General features: G+C 33.6%; 6 protein-coding genes and 2 pseudogenes across 8 annotated transcripts; 4 read left to right on the plus strand and 4 right to left on the minus strand.

Moving 5' to 3' along the window:
• Positions 1-1,781: 1,781 nt before the first annotated feature.
• Positions 1,782-3,459, minus strand: srz-43 (annotated as a pseudogene). The gene is made up of 5 exons: positions 3,310-3,459; positions 2,648-2,758; positions 2,311-2,599; positions 2,108-2,269; positions 1,782-2,050 (listed from the first exon to the last, which is right to left on the minus strand). Coding segments are annotated over exons 1-5 (981 nt in total).
• A 175-nt stretch (positions 3,460-3,634) lies between these two features.
• On the minus strand, positions 3,635-5,172 carry srz-44 (Serpentine Receptor, class Z; the record flags this gene model as incomplete). The annotated part of the gene is made up of 5 exons (NM_001028567.1): positions 3,635-3,898; positions 4,254-4,415; positions 4,459-4,738; positions 4,854-4,963; positions 5,008-5,172. The coding sequence occupies 5 exons, from the start codon at positions 5,170-5,172 to the stop codon at positions 3,635-3,637; spliced, it is 981 nt and encodes a 326-aa protein (NP_001023738.1).
• Positions 5,173-5,896: 724 nt separating this feature from the next.
• Positions 5,897-8,718, plus strand: srh-168 (annotated as a pseudogene). The gene has a single exon. A coding segment is annotated over exon 1 (2,822 nt).
• A 139-nt stretch (positions 8,719-8,857) lies between these two features.
• On the minus strand, positions 8,858-9,511 carry C55A1.4 (DUF148 domain-containing protein; the record flags this gene model as incomplete). Its single annotated transcript, NM_074489.3, has 2 exons — positions 8,858-9,093; positions 9,439-9,511. The coding sequence occupies 2 exons, from the start codon at positions 9,509-9,511 to the stop codon at positions 8,858-8,860; spliced, it is 309 nt and encodes a 102-aa protein (NP_506890.1).
• A 1,582-nt stretch (positions 9,512-11,093) lies between these two features.
• Positions 11,094-12,697, plus strand: str-23 (Seven TM Receptor; the record flags this gene model as incomplete). Its single annotated transcript, NM_074490.1, has 5 exons — positions 11,094-11,324; positions 11,380-11,546; positions 11,596-11,730; positions 12,095-12,531; positions 12,582-12,697. The coding sequence occupies 5 exons, from the start codon at positions 11,094-11,096 to the stop codon at positions 12,695-12,697; spliced, it is 1,086 nt and encodes a 361-aa protein (NP_506891.1).
• Positions 12,698-13,201: 504 nt separating this feature from the next.
• Positions 13,202-13,855, minus strand: C55A1.7 (DUF148 domain-containing protein; the record flags this gene model as incomplete). Its single annotated transcript, NM_074491.3, has 2 exons — positions 13,202-13,437; positions 13,783-13,855. The coding sequence occupies 2 exons, from the start codon at positions 13,853-13,855 to the stop codon at positions 13,202-13,204; spliced, it is 309 nt and encodes a 102-aa protein (NP_506892.1).
• Positions 13,856-14,253: 398 nt separating this feature from the next.
• On the plus strand, positions 14,254-15,071 carry C55A1.6 (DUF148 domain-containing protein). Its single transcript, NM_074492.2, has 2 exons — positions 14,254-14,414; positions 14,788-15,071. Exons 1-2 carry the CDS (start codon positions 14,336-14,338, stop codon positions 15,021-15,023), a joined length of 315 nt encoding a protein of 104 aa, NP_506893.1. The 5' UTR covers positions 14,254-14,335; the 3' UTR covers positions 15,024-15,071.
• Positions 15,072-16,685: 1,614 nt separating this feature from the next.
• Positions 16,686-18,632, plus strand: sru-42 (Serpentine receptor class gamma; the record flags this gene model as incomplete). Its single annotated transcript, NM_074493.4, has 5 exons — positions 16,686-17,138; positions 17,413-17,562; positions 17,874-17,977; positions 18,189-18,291; positions 18,429-18,632. 5 exons carry the CDS (start codon positions 16,686-16,688, stop codon positions 18,630-18,632), a joined length of 1,014 nt encoding a protein of 337 aa, NP_506894.2.
• Between the last annotated feature and the right edge of the window lie 14 nt (positions 18,633-18,646).

Consider the following 18,646-nt stretch of genomic DNA (forward strand, 5'->3'; position numbering starts at 1 on the left):
GTTCACGACGCCGGCAGACGGAAAAACAAAAGGCTACCTCGAAAAATGGATTTTTTTGGGACCTCTAGTGATCCTTGAAAAGAGAAATTTGAAAATTGAAGGTAACCATTTTGTAGATAATTTTTTTCTGATTATTTTCTGTAAAATCGTTAAAAAACGACAATTTTTGGCGGGTTTTCCTAATTTTACGAGACGCACCAAGACATAATCAAAAATTCAACCTCACCAAAAGTTGCAAAATTCTCTAAGGAAGAGATAAAGATGTCAATCACCTGATTTGATCAAAAACTGATTGAGTAACTTCAGTTTTAAGACAATGCGATTGTAATTTTTGGACAACCGCAAGCATAATAGTTGATGTGAACGCTTTTGAAAACATATAACTCGGTAACCAGAAAAGCTATCAAGAAACTTTGAACTACAAAAATAATCTTGATAACACAAGAAACATTTTCTATGTGCATAATACTTGGCTATTCTCACAAAATACATAGTTTAAGCTATGTAAAGATTCAATGCTTTGAAAAACTTTGATAGAGATACCACGAAGGTATTCGAAATTATCCGTTTGCACAATCAACTCAAAGAAGCAAAAAATAACAAAGTCTTGATTAATACCGTCTGATACCTTTTTCATATGTCACTTTTTGTTTTTCCCGTACGGGATCCCGTCTTTACAGTCGGCAACCGACTGAAACCGAGGCCACCAATGAATAACTCAGGTTGTGAACCCTGCCGGGAAAGTCTCATCAGTTTTCCATCAGTGTACGACAAAAAATATACCGTATTTTCTCTATTAGTCTTGCACCCCTATTAGTATTGCACCCCTACGGACCAATCGAAAATCAGTCATGCGGACTCTATTAGTCTTGCACCCCTACGGGTCAATTGAAAATTAGTCTTGCATTCAAGACTAATAGAGGAAATACGGTGATTGGGTACGATAGGAATACGGTAGGTTTATAAGTTATGTAAGTTTCTACAAATGTAACTACTTCAGTTTCTCTGTACCAAACTTTGAAGAATTTTTTATTACTTTAAAGATCACTGAAATAGTGAGCCGTTGTCTACGAGATCAAATATGTCCGAAAATTACCATTTGGTATCGGTCCTAACAAATCAGTATTTATACCAAAGTTGTTTCTTCGTCAATATTTTGAATTTAATTTAAAAACACATATATTATTCAATTTTCAATCTCACGTGAGAGAGTGTGAGAGAAAAAGAGGAATTTTGAAATAAATGAAATTGAGAGAGGCCGTGCGTCGCTGATTGGTCGACATGCGCTATGTATATGTTGTACACACTTTTCTGCAATTTGCCTCTTTATCTCTTTCATGGTTTACTTTATTGGTGTAAATATAAAGTGGAAGTAATACGCTGTAAATAATCATGAATGCAATTAACGATACACCAAACAATGCACGCAAACAAAGATTTTTATAATTTAAACTAGAGTTATTCACGAAGTTTACAACATTATCGTAATCTGACATTGTATTTGGTTCACGGTTTTAGTGGAATTTCAGGGAGCAGGCAGATAATGAAAAAATTGGAAGAAGTTGGAGCCAAGTTGATTGATCCGGAGTTTTTAGGAGAACTAGTCAGTTTCCGGTCTTTCGTGAAATTGTCTTCTTGAATTAAATTTCAAAGACGAGCACCACGAGGAATGTTTTCAACTTATGTAAATGAGAAATGTTGATTAAAAGATTCCGATTTTAGGAATGGAGTAACAAAAATACTCCCTTGACGTGATTGATTTTTTCAAAATATTGTACAAGTCCTACAGCTGCTGTGACTGAGAACCAGCTTCAATATAAATCGATGGTTGAATTAAGTTAGTCGAGCTCAAACTGAATAAAATTCTCAAAAACTGCCTCGAACTAAAAGATGATAACAAAATGTTCATGTTCCTTTTGTTGCACGCCAAATATGAAAATTGAATGATAAGTGGTGTTGTGATGAAGTCAGTCGCTATTGTAAGATGGGTAAAGATGCTTGGCACAAAGAATCCATAACGCATCGAGATAGCCAATATTAGGACATAGATCTGAAAAACTCGGTTACTCTGCTGTTTGGTTCTTTTTCCTAAACAGGCCCTACTCACCGACTTCAAAATAAATACTACCATTGTCTGCCAGAGAACATACTTTTGTGGTTGATCAATCCGAGCTGTTGGTAAATTTGAATATTGCCGAATACTTATCATAATTGGAATGTAAAGAAGAGCCGATGCAAATATAAGAGCCATAAAGGACACACTTGTTATCTAGAACTTAAGGGGGTTCCGTTTTTTGTATAGAAACTTACTCCAAATATTGTCTCGAGCATCATAACTGCTATCCCAAGATTTTTATTGTTGAAATAGGATACAATGATAATAACTCCGATTTCTTTCAAGACTATCAAAAAGTACATGAGTTTGATACTAACTTTCTTTTGAACTTTAACCAATACTTTCTCACTTGCCGGTAAAAAATATAATACAAATTTTAGGAATGCTAGCAGAAACATTAATAAATGGAATGATTGAATAAATATGTAAAGCGTGTAGAAAGTCAGGAATAATGCGATTGGCAGTAGGTAAAAGCTCAAGGTGCTGCAAGTTTTTGGCACCGTTTATTCAAAAAAAGACAGCGTCACTTACGAATCACTTAATTTTAAAACAAGGAAAGACTCGACAAATCAAGATTACAAATATCATGTATGCCATTTTTATCATTACGCAGAAATGATTAGTGATTGGGAAGAGTAATGTCTGGAAGAAGCATGTTTTAAATTTGGATGGATTTCACGAGCCCCGCACTTGCTCACAAATAAAGATAACTGTCTTGTCTACTTTGCCTTGCTTTATTTTTGATTTTGAAGAGAAAGTGTACTTTTCAAGATGTTTCCAGAGGTATTTGTTGGGAAGTCACGTGAACGTCCTGTGTGGCACTAACGTGTTCGCCCGGACGTGAAGATCTTATCACAACATGCCACATATTTTTATTCAACTTGATGACAAATCAGTTCTTGCTTTTCTCGAGGATCTAATATACTCTTCTATCCTGCACATCTGCTTACTACCATTGTATTGCTTATTCTATTCTACAATAAACTCTCTTCTTGATACATTCAATACATAACAGTATTCGTTTTCGGAAAAGCCTAGTTTTTGGCAACCAGCAACTGCCGAAGTTGCCGAACGCTAAAATGTTCGGAAACCGGTACCTGTTGGTAGACGAAACTTCGGCAACTTTTCGGCCTCCGAATTCTGATTTGGAAAACTTTAAGGCCCCTTCGCCGCCTAAAGGCACAAACTCTCACCGTTTTATCTTTCATATAATTAATTTTATTCACGTAAAAATAAAATGGTAGAATTACTGAATAGACAAATATCAGGACTGCCGAAACCAGTAGAATACCGTTTCTCCAGTTCTCATCAATACTTACAAATTGAATTTGGGTAGAATTCATTTTTCAAAAAATAAAAGTCAGATTCATTTTGAGAAAAGGTCTTATGCACAGCTGCAATTAAGAGATCAAAGCTTTCAACTTAATTCTTTGAATTCCTAAAATTCCATTCAAAAATTTGATTATCAAAAATTTCATTATATACATATCGTCACAAAAATAAAGGAAATATGAAAAGTCATAATTTTTGAAACTCGTTGGGGTTTTGAGTCGATGACTCCATTGGTCTTACAATACTAGAACCATATTTCAAATTTAAAGAATTTAATACGGTCGTGAACGATGAGAACATGAGGGTAATATTCCTCTTGGTGCATGTCAAATATGATATTTGAATAATTAGTGGTGTAGTGATAAAATCAGTTACAAGGACCATAGATATAAAGACACTCGACGAAAAATACCCGTCTCGCATTGAAAATAGGAGTACCGGAATGTAGATCTGAAATTTGTTTTTGAAATTTCTAGAGAAATAAATTAACTTCTTTGTGAACTATGTAAACTATGTGAACTATTAGTAACACCTGCATGCGCTGCAAAGTTATAGAAGTTCTTGGAACTTTCAGAAACCTCTCTATATAAAAAAAAAAACTATACGCGAAACTATACGTTTGAAACTTGTGGATACTTCTACAATATGTTGTATGCTTCTAGAAAATTTTGAATACTTTAAGACCGTTCTAGTAAGTTTTGAAAATTTTTGGAAGCTTTCAGAAACTTCTAGAAAGTTCATATTGCTCTAGCACATATGTAGCAAAAAAAACGATAAATTAAAAAAAAACCATTTCTGAACCAACCGATTTGAAAATGATCACAATCATCGTTTGCCAGAAAATATACTTATGTGGTTTGTTTGTTTGTGCCGACACCAAATGAGTAAACTTTCGTATGCGAAACATAATTGGAACATATAGAAGTGCAGAGACAAGTAGGAGAACGCTCAGAACTACGCAAGTGATCTGAAAGTTTTTTTTCAAAATGAACAGTTGAGCAAACTCTCACCCCATAAACGGTCACAATTCTCAGCGAATCTGTTCCAGAACTTCTGTAGAGCTCATAAATTGCATCCATAAAACACGCGACTTCCTTTACGATAACGGCTGCATAAATATGCCATATTTTCAATTTCTTCCACAAAATAAGTATCGATTTCTCGGTGTGTGGAAAAAAGAATAAAACGAATCTTTCGGCGGCAAGCAGGAAAATCAACAAATGAAAAGTCTGAGTTGATACATAGGCAATGTAAAAAGTTGAAATGTTCAACGCCTTTAACGGAAAGTTACTGAAAATATTAAATGCTATTTGTTCAGAAAATATTAGGACGGAAATTGAAGTTTTCAACCCAAATTAACGCTCGAAAATAACTTTCTGTGTCAGGTGATAATGGAAATGCTTACAAAATTTTGAACTTGCAAATTATCAAAAAGCCAACCATCATAAGTGTGAACACAAGATATCCTATTTTGACCATTACAGAGAAATGATTTGTAATTGGGTATAAAATAGTCTAAAACAGGAATTTCTTCAAGGATTTGATGAAGTTTTTCTCACCGATTTATCTTTCTCACGATTAATCTTACCAACAAAAAGATAAAATGGAAGGATTAACGAATACATGAAAATGAGTAAGATGAATACTCCTGAAAACACGGTGACATTTTTATCCTTGAAGTATAGAAACGTTTCATCATGCTCGTAGTTCTCGAGAGTATGCATACTCGAAAATAAATAAATAGAAAAATATGCAAATAGGTTCAGCAGATGAAAGTTGACTTACGAGGAGCAGGTGTAATTCAATTTAAAGATTGTACGATTGGTGTTTGTAATTTGGAGAACTCGTTGAACTATGATAGAGTTATTGGGGTTTTCAGAATAAAATAGATTGAGTTACTCGGCAAACTAATTTAGTTTTCTATTGCACATTGTAGCCTGTCAATTACACAAAGTTAGCAATGTGCGACAGAAAGTTGAAAAAGAGCGGCAGAAAGTATACAATGTGGAGCAAAAGGTTGGCAATGGGCGACAGAAAATTGGCAATATACAACAGAAAGTTGACAATTTTTGGTAGAAAGTTAACATAGTAGGTCTGAAAAATGAGATTAAATGAGATAAAAAGATTAACAATGAGCGATAGATTGTAGGGAATGTGCGTCAAAAAATTGGCTATCTTCGACAGAAAAGTTGAGAGCGTGCGACACAAACATGGCAATCATAAATGACATAAAGTTGGGAATGTTCGACAATAAGGTTACAATTTTCTATGACATATGACTAAGTTTTAAGACGGACAGCTGCTCTGATTCTGAGCAAAAAACAAGAGCTGACAAATTTCAAGACTGACTATTTATAGGCAGATGAAAATTAAAAATTAAGTGAAAAATCCTAATAAATTCATGGGGGCAAATATATATTTCATTTGCCTTTTTTTCTTTGCCTAAAAATGTGCTCCAACAATACTAGTCTATTCGCTACTGATGATTTTTTTGCCACAACTTTTCACATCCTCGCCATCATCGGAATACCACTTCATATTTTTGGAGCCTATGTTATTTTGACGAAAACTCCGTTGAAAATGAAAAGTGTTCGAGCCAGCATATTCCTGCTCCATTTTGTCGGAGCATTTGCCGATGTTTACCTTAGTTCTATGGCAGCTCCGGTGATCCTTCTTCCTGTCTGTGCAGGCTATCCACTAGGAGTTTCTTGGGCACTTGGAATTCCTACTGATGTTCAGACATATTGGCTTGACGTTTATTGGATGTGAGTTCGGTGTTCCTGTGCGCCTGCCTACTTTCCTACATACCTTCGTGCCTACCAGCACCCCTAAATCGATCTTTTGCAGTACTTTCCGTGACGATTCTCGTATTCTTCGAGGAACGTTATCACCACCTGGTCAATATAAACTTGTCCAATGAAATACGTAGCTTGAAGCGAAATATCTATGTATTTGTTCATTACACTATTGCAGTGACATACATTATACCAGTTTTTGTGAATCTATAAGATCAAAAACTGGGTAAAGTGTCCATACATCAGGTGATTAGGAGTTAACCCCGCCTGACAAGATTTGGCTCCGGAAAATTGAAAAGTCGAAAAAAAAAATGTTCCGAAAATTAACCATAAAATATGATTTTTTAACTATTACGTCAGTCAATAAGTTTTGTCGTTTTTTCTCAGTTTTGATTTTTTCTTAGATATTTTTTTGTGGTTATATAGAGGACTGTTAGTAATGACAAGCCCAACAATATTAGCCATATCAGACTACTTCCAGATATTTTAAATGTCAGAACTGTCATGACGAAAAAAATTATTTTTTTCGATTCTTTTTATTTTTTGGCGAAATGAAAAAGTTTATATGCCCTGATGTATTAAGCAGATAGTTGAATAAAAATCTGCAATAACAGCTTCAGGCATGGCTTTTTGGTCACGTCATATTCGTTTAAGTTGTCAAAAATGCTTCCAAAAATGATTTTTTAAACTTTGAAGGAAGCTAACTTCCGCAATGTGCAAGATACAAAAAAGTGATCAATTACAAAATTAATAACAGATTAAATAATCACTTTTTAATTTTTCACATTTTCGTAGTTGAAACTTTTGTCATATTTTAAGTGTTGGAGAAGATATCAGACATTTAAGCGAACTCGTCCAAATTTGTGAAAAATTTCAAAAATCATCGTGAAAAAATTTCGAAAAAAGAATTTTCAGAGAAAAAGGCCTAAACATTTTTGAATATGAATAAGTAACTTTTAACTAAAACTTTGCATATACTTTCATTGGTCAGCTTTACTCTTGTGGAGAGAAAAACAGAACTTTGTAGGATTTTCCCATTATTAAAAAACTACGCATATTTGTTTCTTTGATGATTAATATTTTTGCAAAAACCTTAGATATGACAAAAGTTTCAACTACAAAAATGTGAAAAATTAAAAAGTGATTATTTAATCTGTTGAACAAAACTTCGGCAAACGACTGGCTTTGGAGTTACAGGCGAAAATCTGGAAAAAGGGTGTTTATTGAAACTTGGGCTTGGCTTGTTTCAACTGACTGTAACTTAGCAGCGGGTAAAGATAGAAACAAGTGGTAAACTGCTAAAATGTAGTAATTAATGTGCTTATTAATGTTGTAATTGATCACTTTTTTGTATCTTGCACATTGCGGAAGTTAGCGTCCTTCAAAGTTTAAAAAATCATTTTTGCAAGCATTTTTGACAACTTAAACGAATATGGCGTGACCAAAAAGCCATGCCTGAAGCTGTTATTGCAGATTTTTATTCAACTATCTGTTTAATACATCAGGGCATATGAACTTTTTCATTTCGCCAAAAAATAAAAAAAATCGAAAAAAATAATTTTTTTTCGTCATGACAGTTCTGGCATTTAAAATATCTGGAAGTAGTTCTGATATGGCTAATATTGTTGGGCTTGTCATTACTAACAGTCCTCTATATAACCACAAAAAAATATCTAAGAAAAAATCTAAACTGAGAAAAAACGACAAAACTTATTGACTGACCTAATAGCTTTGTTTATATTGGTGAGAAAAAACATAATATTTTAATCAAAAAAGAAGATCAATGACCAAAATTTTAAGCTAATTTTCGAAAAATCGAAAATTGTTTCGAAATATCGGAAAATCGAAAAACGAAAAATTTTCGATTTTTCGACGAAAAAATCGAAAAACCGACACCGTTGGCCTGGAGCTAGACCACTTTAAAAGCCTGACAAGACTGATTTTTCAAACAACACACATTTCAGAGTCTTCCGTGTCTTTCTAACGATATCCTAAAGCGTCCTGGATTCCTAGTCCTTTCAGTTGGTAACCTCGAGATATCATTTTGCGTTGGTGGTATGATCATTCTAATTGTTCCTCAAGGCTTCTTCTACATTATGTCAATATTCTATTTTCTTTGGAAGTTAAACTCTCCCAGCCAGTCACGTGCTACCGCTCGCCTATGTGCGCTCAAATATTCATCCCATTTGTTGTGATTGTGATTCCAACCGTATATTGCACGTATTCTGTGATTTTTGAATATCATAATCAGGGTTAGCAATTTTCGGATACATTCAAAAATTGGTTTAATTTTGAGATTCAGGCGCAACAAACATTGCTATGGCTTGCTTTGCACTTCACGGAATTTTATCAACAGTGACGTTGGTTGTAGTGCATACCCCGTATCGTGAAGCAACTCAAAAAACAATTTGTTTCTGGTCGAAGCCCAGGTTGATTGTCAGGAGAATTGCTGCGATGCCAAGCAGATCAATGTGAACTAAAAGGAATTGCAAATTAACTCTATATCTTTTTTTTGAAAATTTAAATTCCCGCTCAAGCAACTCTACTCGAGAATTTTTACCCCTTTCAATGTTTTGGTATATATCATTTCATTAATTTTAAACACATACATTATTTAGATAAGCCCATATTTCTTAAGACTCTCTGCATAAATCTTCTGATCTTCCACGGGCATTGATTTGACAAAGTTTTGCGCTTCGGTAGTGTACTCGGCCATAAATTTATCTGCTGCCGATTTGTTGGACTGAACGACTGGGTATTGGCTCACAAACTTTTGGCTCAGGTTGTTCAAGCCATCAATCGAACTTTGCGACATTCCAGCTGATTTCATTTCGGCGTTGTACTCCTCTTCTGCAAAATACGTATACCTTTAGATTTAAATTAAAAGTGGAGTACCGAAAACTATGATTTTGCTTTTTGTTTCAAACAAAAAATTGTTCAAAACTAGCGAATTTCGTAATGAAAAGTTCTGAAAATTTTCTTTTAAACAGTTGAGGCCTATTTTTAGCTCAAATCTCGAATTTTTAAAAATTACTTTCCGCAAGATCGGACTTTGTCGAGATGGCAAAACTTTTTTTTCAAAACTTTGTTTTTGAGAAATTTTAAAAACGTCTCAATACGAAATTTGGTAGTTTTGGAAAATCTTGGTGTAAGTCTCAGATTTCGGAACTTCAATTTCAAATATCTTAAACTTACGACTTGGAAGGTTCATCGTGGCATGAGCCATCACTGCGAAGACAACCAGAACGATAGACAGTTGCTTGAACATTTTGAGTGTTTTTGTTTAATTTTTCAAATTTTGGTTCACTTTTTATACGGTCTATTTGTTCAAATCCGATGGAGGGGGTTGTAGACAGTTTCGTATTTTGATGATCTGTATGTGTTTAGTGCAGGTTTCATTGGAAAATACGAATTTTGTGACGGCAAAAACTTCTGAAACAAAATTATGAAATTTAAAGTAAATTTTTTAATTTAAAGTATAATTTTCTAAGAAGTGTAAAAAAATAATTTTTTAAACCTGTAAAACCTGTGAGTTTGCAACACCGGGCCGTCCTGTTTATCCAACTCTCTGTTGTTGGATTTCTGTCGTATTTTACAAAAATAAACAATGTTACAAAATAAATAAATAAATATGAATTATCAACAATTCTCATGACCAATCAATTCGCTGGGTTTTTTATATTTTTCAGACGAATGGATGTTTCATGAGTTTGTTCAACTGAAGCCGCGTTCAGACTGAGAGCCTTATATATTGAATCTAACACGTGTTTGAGCATTACTGAAAATAGTTTTTTTTTTTAATTTTAGACATTGAAAGGGGTCACTCACTCTATGCCTATGAATTTTTCCCGGAAAACGTTAAAAGTGGGAAACTATTGAAAAATCATCGTAGTTTTTTCCAGCAATTTCTAATTTTCAGACAATTTTTGGGCACTTTTCCAATGGTTTCAACTTGAATAAAGTATATTTTCAGATAAAGCGAATATTTTTTAAAAATATTTTTCTATATTCTGCCAATAAATTTTGTTGAAAAATATAGGGCATATATTTTTATTTTTATTAAACCATTTCCAACAAAATTATTCCTCAGTCGGTTTTTAATTTTAACCATAGTATCTTTTTCTGGGGGATCCGAAAAGAATAATAAAAATAATATAACGAGTGGATAAATCTATGACTAATAGTAAGGTACTACATTGCCTTGTTATCCTATATTTTTTTGTATTTGGATTGTATGAGATTCTAATATGATTTCTATAAATTATTCTATAAAACCAATAACAAAAGGAAATAACGTCTAAAATCAAATTTTAGTTTTTTAGTTTTGTAAAACCATTTCAAAAGTATATTTTCCAATACGTTTTCCATTCATTTCTTTTGAAAACGATAATTTAATCAAAACTTGAACTGAATTAGATTTGAATTTTGATGTTTACAATTCGAAAAAACTAATTCAAAACTTGGAAAAAAAGGATCACTTAAAATTTTCAGAATGGTCAGCATTTTTGGGCCAGGTACAAATGTTAGAAATTTCAGAATTTTTAATGGAAGTTTTGGTGAATTTTCAAACTTTCAATAAAAAGTTTGCAAAATTTTAATAGGTGAACACTTAGTAATTGCCACTTTTTGACTGTAAATTGAAAATTTTCGAAAAATTCTTGAATTTTTTTTTTACAAATTTCAAATACAATCATCTACTTTTTTCAATGACAAATCTAAACCTTACTTTAAGATTGACCAAACTTATTCCTAAATTTAAAAACAAAAATTGTCCATTCAAAAAGTTATAGGCAATTTTATAAGCAATTTTGCAATTTTTCCAATCTCCTGATTACAGAATTTTGGACAAAATGGAGCTAAAATCATCAAACTCTATGAAACCAGCTTCCTACCAAAATTGGGTAACAATCGCCCAACTTGTCGCCCAAATCGGATTTTTTACAACCACAGTTTTCTGTGGAATTCTGATTTTTCTCACCGTTTTCGGTGGACAGAAAAATTTTGGCAGTTATAAAAACTTGCTAGTTTTGTTTTCTACAGTCGGAATATTTTTCTCTGTCGTCGAATTGACACTGTATCCGGTAAGAGACATGCATTTTTGAAATGAAGTGGTAGTTAAAAAAAAAGTTATTTTAGAATGTACATTCCTTCTATGCCGGATACTTCTTCTACAGTACCCAACGCCCATTTGGTCTCAAAATTGAAATTGTACAAGTTTTAATGGCATTTTATACATCTATCTATGCATCTACAATATGCATGTTAGCTGTCCAATTTGTATATCGATACTGGGCGATTTTCAAGTAACTATGATAAAAAATAAAGCAATATCAATATTTTATTTTATTACAGTGAGAGCCTACTCCATTACTTCAAAGGATGGCGTTTTCTGTTTAGTATTGCCTACTCGTTTATTGTTGGAGCACAGTGGGGATTATCCATATACTTTTTCGATGAAATGGACGACTATACGGATAATTACATGAGGTAGGTCATTACAAATTTTAACAACTGGACTAACTACTCGGCATTTTGGATCAGCTTTAAATCGTACTTTGCCAGTTTACAACCATTTTTAGGGAAAATTGTTCTTTTCAAATTTTCGAATTGATTTTTCTAGCGGAACAAAATTATTGTAACTTTCTAGATGATTTTTTAATTAGTGTTGTTGGAATTTATTAGTTCTTTCTAAAATTAACATCAGTAGGTACCCCAGATTTTGAGTTCTAATGGAAAATAGCTTTTTTTGCAAAATGTTAAAGTTTTCAAATTTAAAATATAGTTTTCTAACTGAAAATGTTTTTTTTAATGTTTTAGTAGTGTTTTTCACAATTGCGAAACAAAAATTCAGAAACGAAATGTGGGAACGGTACGATATCAATATTAGCCAAGTCGCGAAAATGGCATTGGTTGCTTATAATGATGATGGCTCAATTCGATGGTGGAACGTCTGTTGCATAATTGACATGACAGTTTTCATGATTGTACAATATTCAATTGTCATCTACTGTGCAGTTGTTATGTATCAAAAAATGGAAGAAAAATTGCAACTTGTGTCTGCGTCGCTGCGAGAACTCCATCGTCAATTTTTCAAGACCCTAATTATGCAAATACTGTCCCCGACAATCTGTTTATTTGCTCCAGTGGTTTTTATAATCTATCTCCCAATTTTCAATTTTGAAGTGAGCATTCCAACGGGGATGTTTTTATGTGCATTCACACTGTATCCTGCATTGGATGCATTGATTATAATGTACATTGTCAAAGACTACAGAAAATCTGCAAAAAGTTAGTTATACACATACATATGCAGCAAAAAAGCTCATTAAAAATTACAGGAATATTGAAAATCATGATGGATTCGATATATAAAAGTTTAGATCTACAACCGACCCGAGTTGAACAAACACGGACTTCGTCCATGCCTCCAAGCAACCTGCAAAATTATTTATAGCAAATTACCACATTTTCATCTATATTAGTAACAATGCCATTTTTAGGCTTAGAATAAACCCGTCAATAAGTACCAAAAAAGCATATCGCGTATGTCTACTCTGTAGTTTGCATTCGATAGCTAAAGTTTCAGAATAGTTACTCCCTAGTCAGTACGAAACTTTTACACCACTTCATCTTTAATATATCTGTTGTGTGGTCCTGTGCATACTAGATGCTATATCTATAGTTTGATCTATGCGGCATGTCTGCGGTGACCTGCATTCTTCCTTGCTTTGTTGTTCCTGTCCTACCTGTGTAGGAGGTAATTGTGAATGGGAGTCATTCTAGTCCCAATGCCTAGCCACTGAGCGGTTGCTCAGTGGTCCTCTTGTATTCACAATTCCTCATATTATCTTTACTAATAGATATTACTATCTACAATTGTGAGGACAAAACAATATCAATTCAATCGTTTAAAAAAATTGAAATGAATGATTTTATTGATTTCCAACAAATGCGAAATTTAGATAAGCCCATACTTCTTAAGACTCTCTGCATAAATCTTCTGATCTTCCACAGGCATTGATTTGACAAAGTTTTGCGCTTCGGTAGTGTACTCGGCCATAAATTTATCTGCTGCCGATTTGTTGGACTGAACGACTGGGTATTGGCTCACAAACTTTTGGCTCAGGTTGTTCAAGCCATCAATCGAACTTTGCGACATTCCAGCTGATTTCATTTCGGCGTTGTACTCCTCTTCTGCAAAATACGTATACCTTTAGATTTAAATTAAAAGTGGAGTACCGAAAACTATGATTTTGCTTTTTGTTTCAAACAAAAAATTGTTCAAAACTAGCGAATTTCGTAATGAAAAGTTCTGAAAATTTTCTTTTAAACAGTTGAGGCCTATTTTTAGCTCAAATCTCGAATTTTTAAAAATTACTTTCCGCAAGATCGGACTTTGTCGAGATGGCAAAACTTTTTTTTCAAAACTTTGTTTTTGAGAAATTTTAAAAACGCCTCAATACGAAATTTGGTAGTTTTGGAAAATCTTGGTGTAAGTCTCAGATTTCGGAACTTCAATTTCAAATATCTTAAACTTACGACTTGGAAGGTTCATCGTGGCATGAGCCATCACTGCGAAGACAACCAGAACGATAGACAGTTGCTTGAACATTTTGAGTGTTTTTGTTTAATTTTTCAATTTTTTTGGTTCACTTTTTATACGGTCTATTTGTTCAAATCCGATGGAGGGGGTTGTAGACAGTTTCGTATTTTGATGATCTGTATGTGTTTGGTGCAAGTTTCATTGGAAAATACGAATTTTGTGACGGCAAAAACTTCTGAAACAAAATTATGAAATTTAAAGTTTATAAATTATACAGTTGACAAACTTAAAAATGACACTACATATGCAAATTTGTTTAGAACAGTCAAAAATTGTTTTTATTAGTCACCCCAATTTCCCTGTTTATTTACACTTTCGTGGTGTCCGCTGACTTTTGACATGAAGAGACGCAGACAAGTTTCGTATTTTGCCTATGTGTGTTCAAACGAGAGAAATACGATTTTTGTGATCCTGACATCACATGAATCAACAGGAAGTTTCGAGCTATAAAAGCGAAGTATTTTTTTTCAAAAAGTATCCGAATTCGACATGTTTCACCCTCTCTTCATTATTTTCTTCGCCGCAATTACAATTGCAACGTCGGCCGCTCCAGTTAACTTTCCAACTGGTAGGTTAATTTCTGCAATCGGCAATTGCTGAAAATTCCAAAATCTTAAGCTTGCGGCGTTTGAGATTGGCTAGTTCTGAAATTGATGAGCAAATATATTTTCGACAGTTTCAAAAAAAATCACAGAGCTTCTCTGCAAAACTCGCCAACTTTCTAATCATTTCTAGCGACATTGACTTGGGCAAAAGCTGATAGAAGTTGGCAAAAGTTGAGCAAAAGATGAGCCCAAGTTTTGCCAGAATAGTTTTTGAGCCGAGTTTGGAAAGTCAGCGTCAAATGCCGAGTTTCTAAAGTTGCTAAATTTTGTGAAATTTTCCCTAAAATTGCTTTGAGCAGAACAAATCAGGCATTACTAAATCCTATAATTTTTCAGTAGAAGAATCAAAAACCGAACTGAAAGATGCCGGAATGACTCAGGCCAGTATCGATCAGCTTTCAGCGTTCACTCAAAGATTTGCGACCGGATACCCAGTCGTTCAATCAAACAAAGAAGCTTCCGACAAGTTTATCGCTGATTACTCGGCTGATGTTCAAAACTTTGTCAAGTCAATGAACGAGAAGGATCAGACTCTTTATCATAATTACCTCGTTAAATATGGGCTTGCTTAAACTTGTTATTTTTCTAACTTTTTTTTTCAATAAATCAATAATTGAATACTCCCTTGAGATTTCACATTATTTTTTAACGTTTCAGATAGTAAGCCTTGAACTCAGCTATCACATTCCTGCTCTCCAGGATCCCTGCTCTGCTCTTGACCGAATGTAATGTCTAACTTCAAATTTCTGAAACTTCCTGGCACACTTAAAATCATTTTGACACATATGAAATCATGTTTTGTAGGATTTTATGCTCCAATGAGCCATATTCAAACTCTAGTCTGCTCATTATCTACAGGCATAGAGTTTTGGAATGGATCTCTCTGACCTACTTTATTTTGTTATCGGGCTTAAAAACGTGGTGTCAGAGTGTCCCATTAAGGTTCGATCTACGTAGACCTACGAGAATCGCGGGAGTTTAGGTGCAGACTGTTTTCGCATGGTTCAGAACGTGCTGATGTCATTGCGTTTTTGTAGATCAAACCGTGATGGGGCAGCCTGACACCACTTGTTTAAAATGCTAACAGGTAAATACACCGTATCGGTGAAAACCAATGCACAAAATCGGCAGAAACAAATCATCACACTCATAATAGCTGGAATATTTTTTGTCAAAATTTGTCATTTCAATACACGGAACTTTTTCTAAACCTGACACATTTTTAGCTGCAAGTCTGCCAGCTCATTATGTCATTATTTGAAATCAGATTTGGATGGACTTTCTGCTCCCATGAGCCATACTCAAAGTTTAGTCTGCTCATTATTTTTTTTTCTCACGGCATGCCACAGAACTTTGAAGTAGATGTTGTCTGGCTTGTTTTTTTTTCAATTAGTTTAAACTCTTTGTACTATAATTTGACAGGTGACTTTTTTGTCCAGATCTGTTTTTCAAGATCTCCAACGAGCATTACTTGTTTTAGAAACACTCTGGAATTAATTTTGTTTAAAAAAATCAATTACAAAATACGTAATTGCCAAAAAAGGAAGGAGCCAATTACCGATTATTGTTTATTTGATTAATTATTTTGAATTTTTTTTGCGTTGTCTCATATCTCATTTCCCATAAAATTACCATTACAATTTGTTGTTCTAATAGTGTTTTTTACATTTTCCAAATTTCAGACAATAACAGGCTCTTCCCCTATCTGGGATTTGTTTGTGTTTTCGAGCCATTTTTTAAACACCCAAAAACACGACGAAAGTCTCATGAGCTAAAAGAAGGCCGCTGAAAATAAATAGGCCCATATCTTGTTTGTTGTTCTTTTCTTTAAATTGAATTATGCACTCTTCGTGTACCCTTTGGAGTTGTTCCGTATTTTCCCATGCTGTTGGAAATTTTATGTACCGCATTTTGGTGTACTCTTTCTAATCTCAAAAAATATACCAGTTTTCGAAAAACATTAAAGAATCTGAAACGAAGCTCCGCCCACATCTTGGCTGCCTATCGTTTTCAGAATTGTGTCAAACTTTTCTCACGTGTTTTCAGAGTAGATCAGAAGCTTCCACAATCTTCCTAGTAGCATTTTAATGAGAAAGTCATTCTCTACTTGAACTTTTATCAGCAAAATTTTGTTAAAGCACTTTTTTCGCATGGCTTCATTGACTTCCAACTTTTTGAGGGCACTCACTATTAAAAAAAAATTTTTATAAAATTTTTCTGTTTCAGAAAACCTAATGTCAACATCAATTAAAAGTGTTTTTTCGCCGATTCAAGGAAATCCAAATTATATTCAATATGAATATAAGTTTAATTGGGTCTCAATTTTTTCAATATTTGTCTTATCCTACACAATTTCATCATTTTATATTTTCCTAAAACTATCATTTTTCTCAATAAAAGATCGAGAAAAAATTCGCAATGGTGGATTGCGAATCGAAATATTTCAGTCATTTTTTGCAATGCAGTTCTGGAATATTCAGTTGATTATTGGAGAATATATGACATTTCGGATACCTTATACAGGTCTTGTCACAAGTTTTTATGCTTCGGAAAATCCACAATTTATGCTGAAATTGTTCATGCTTATCTACAATTGGGCATTTTATAGTTCTCAGTTGTTAACTGTGCTTTTTTATGTGTTACGAGCAGCGGTTTTGTACTCCAGAAATCAAAAATCTATGGAAAAAGTAAGAATTTATGCCTATTATAGGTTTAGGCTACGGCGCACATTCAGAGAAATTCAAATTTTGATTATTTAAAGACTTTTGGAAGTAAATTCTATGTTCCACTGCCGATCGGTATTCAAGTTTTCCAAATACATTTTGTTTGAATAAACTTAAACTGGTCCGAAACAATAGAATTTGATAATGAGACGACTTGAAAGTTTTTAAAAATTTCGAAAAAAAAATTAAAACTTTCTAGCTTCTAATAGTTGGTTTTCGGTAATTTAAATAATTTCAGATTATACTTTCTGTAATTTATTTTATAATTTTCATTGGTTTCGTGGCAGCTTTACCTCATGTTCAGGCTCCTGCCGCCTGCCTACAAGCTTTGGAACCGTATCCATTTGGTTCAATACTTATAATTTCCGAGTGGTTTTTGTATAACATGGTAATGATTACAGGGACTTTATTCCCCATACTTGGGTTTTGTTAGGTATTTGGCGGCTAAACTGTAAAAAGTTTTACATTCGTTTTTGCCAATTTTGTTAATGATTTTTTTGCCGAAATTGATAAAATAAAATTCACATGCGATTTTTTAACATTAAAAGTAAAAATTGTGAAAATTTACGGAAAATTATTGAAAACGTTTGAATTTACGGGTTTTCCGCCATATACCTACCGGGACCCAACAGTTAGGGGCGGAGAGTTTTCCATTGCCCGTGGAGCGCGTTTTCACGCTGATAATATTCAAAATTGCAGAAAAATGTAGCACTTGGTAACATGTTGTTCAGTGCGTCAGTCACATGCACAATTATAATGCTGAATGCTCTTGTGGTTAAGAAAATTAGATCCAGAAAGTTTTTGTGAGTTTTATTTATTTGGAGGTTAATTTGAGGAATTTTTTCAGAATTCAGTTTTTCAAATTAAAAGTTTTCAAAAAAGTCTGGCTTGAAATTCAAAACTATTAATTTGCCGCATAATTCAGATTTTTAATTTTCCGAAATTCCATTTTTCAAGCCAATTTTGGCTCTTTGGGAAGTTCATATTTTAAAAAAATTAAAAATTATTTTTCAGAAGCACACAAAACGTCTCGACACAAAATGCAAAAGTTGAAAAAACGCTCTCCCGGACTATGATTATTTTACTTATTCCAATGACTTTCAATCTTTTTGTCTCGGTGAGTTGTATTTTTGAGTCTTTACTCATTACGATAATACAAAACTCGGAGTACGTATCGCGCAAATATCTCACCGCAAAAACTACAGTAATTCTACAAATGACACTCATTCCAAATCTAAAACTCTAAATTTCCAGATCGGCGAGCTCTTCCAAATCGGAAATTTCTCGTATATTCTATTTCTTCGTCCACTATTTTTGGACGCCCGAGTTCATATCGTAACTTGCTATTTCTATTTCACTCATCCTGTATTCAAGAAGAAGCTTTTCACTTCCCCAAATTCAGTATCGCAGAATTTGAAAAACTTCTCCATGGTGGTGACTCTGGCAAAAGTTGTGTAGAATCGAAGGAAATA

This window comes from Caenorhabditis elegans, chromosome V, assembly GCF_000002985.6.
Source record: "Caenorhabditis elegans chromosome V".
In the NCBI taxonomy this organism is placed as follows: domain Eukaryota; kingdom Metazoa; phylum Nematoda; class Chromadorea; order Rhabditida; family Rhabditidae; genus Caenorhabditis; species Caenorhabditis elegans.

Bases quoted from the DNA above. Each gene is read 5' to 3' on its own strand.
- C55A1.6 (NM_074492.2), top strand. From the start codon at position 14,336: ATGTTTCACCCTCTCTTCATTATTTTCTTCGCCGCAATTACAATTGCA. The intron at 14,415-14,787 runs GTAGGTTAATTT...ATAATTTTTCAG, and splicing joins TCCAGTTAACTTTCCAACTG to TAGAAGAATCAAAAACCGAA.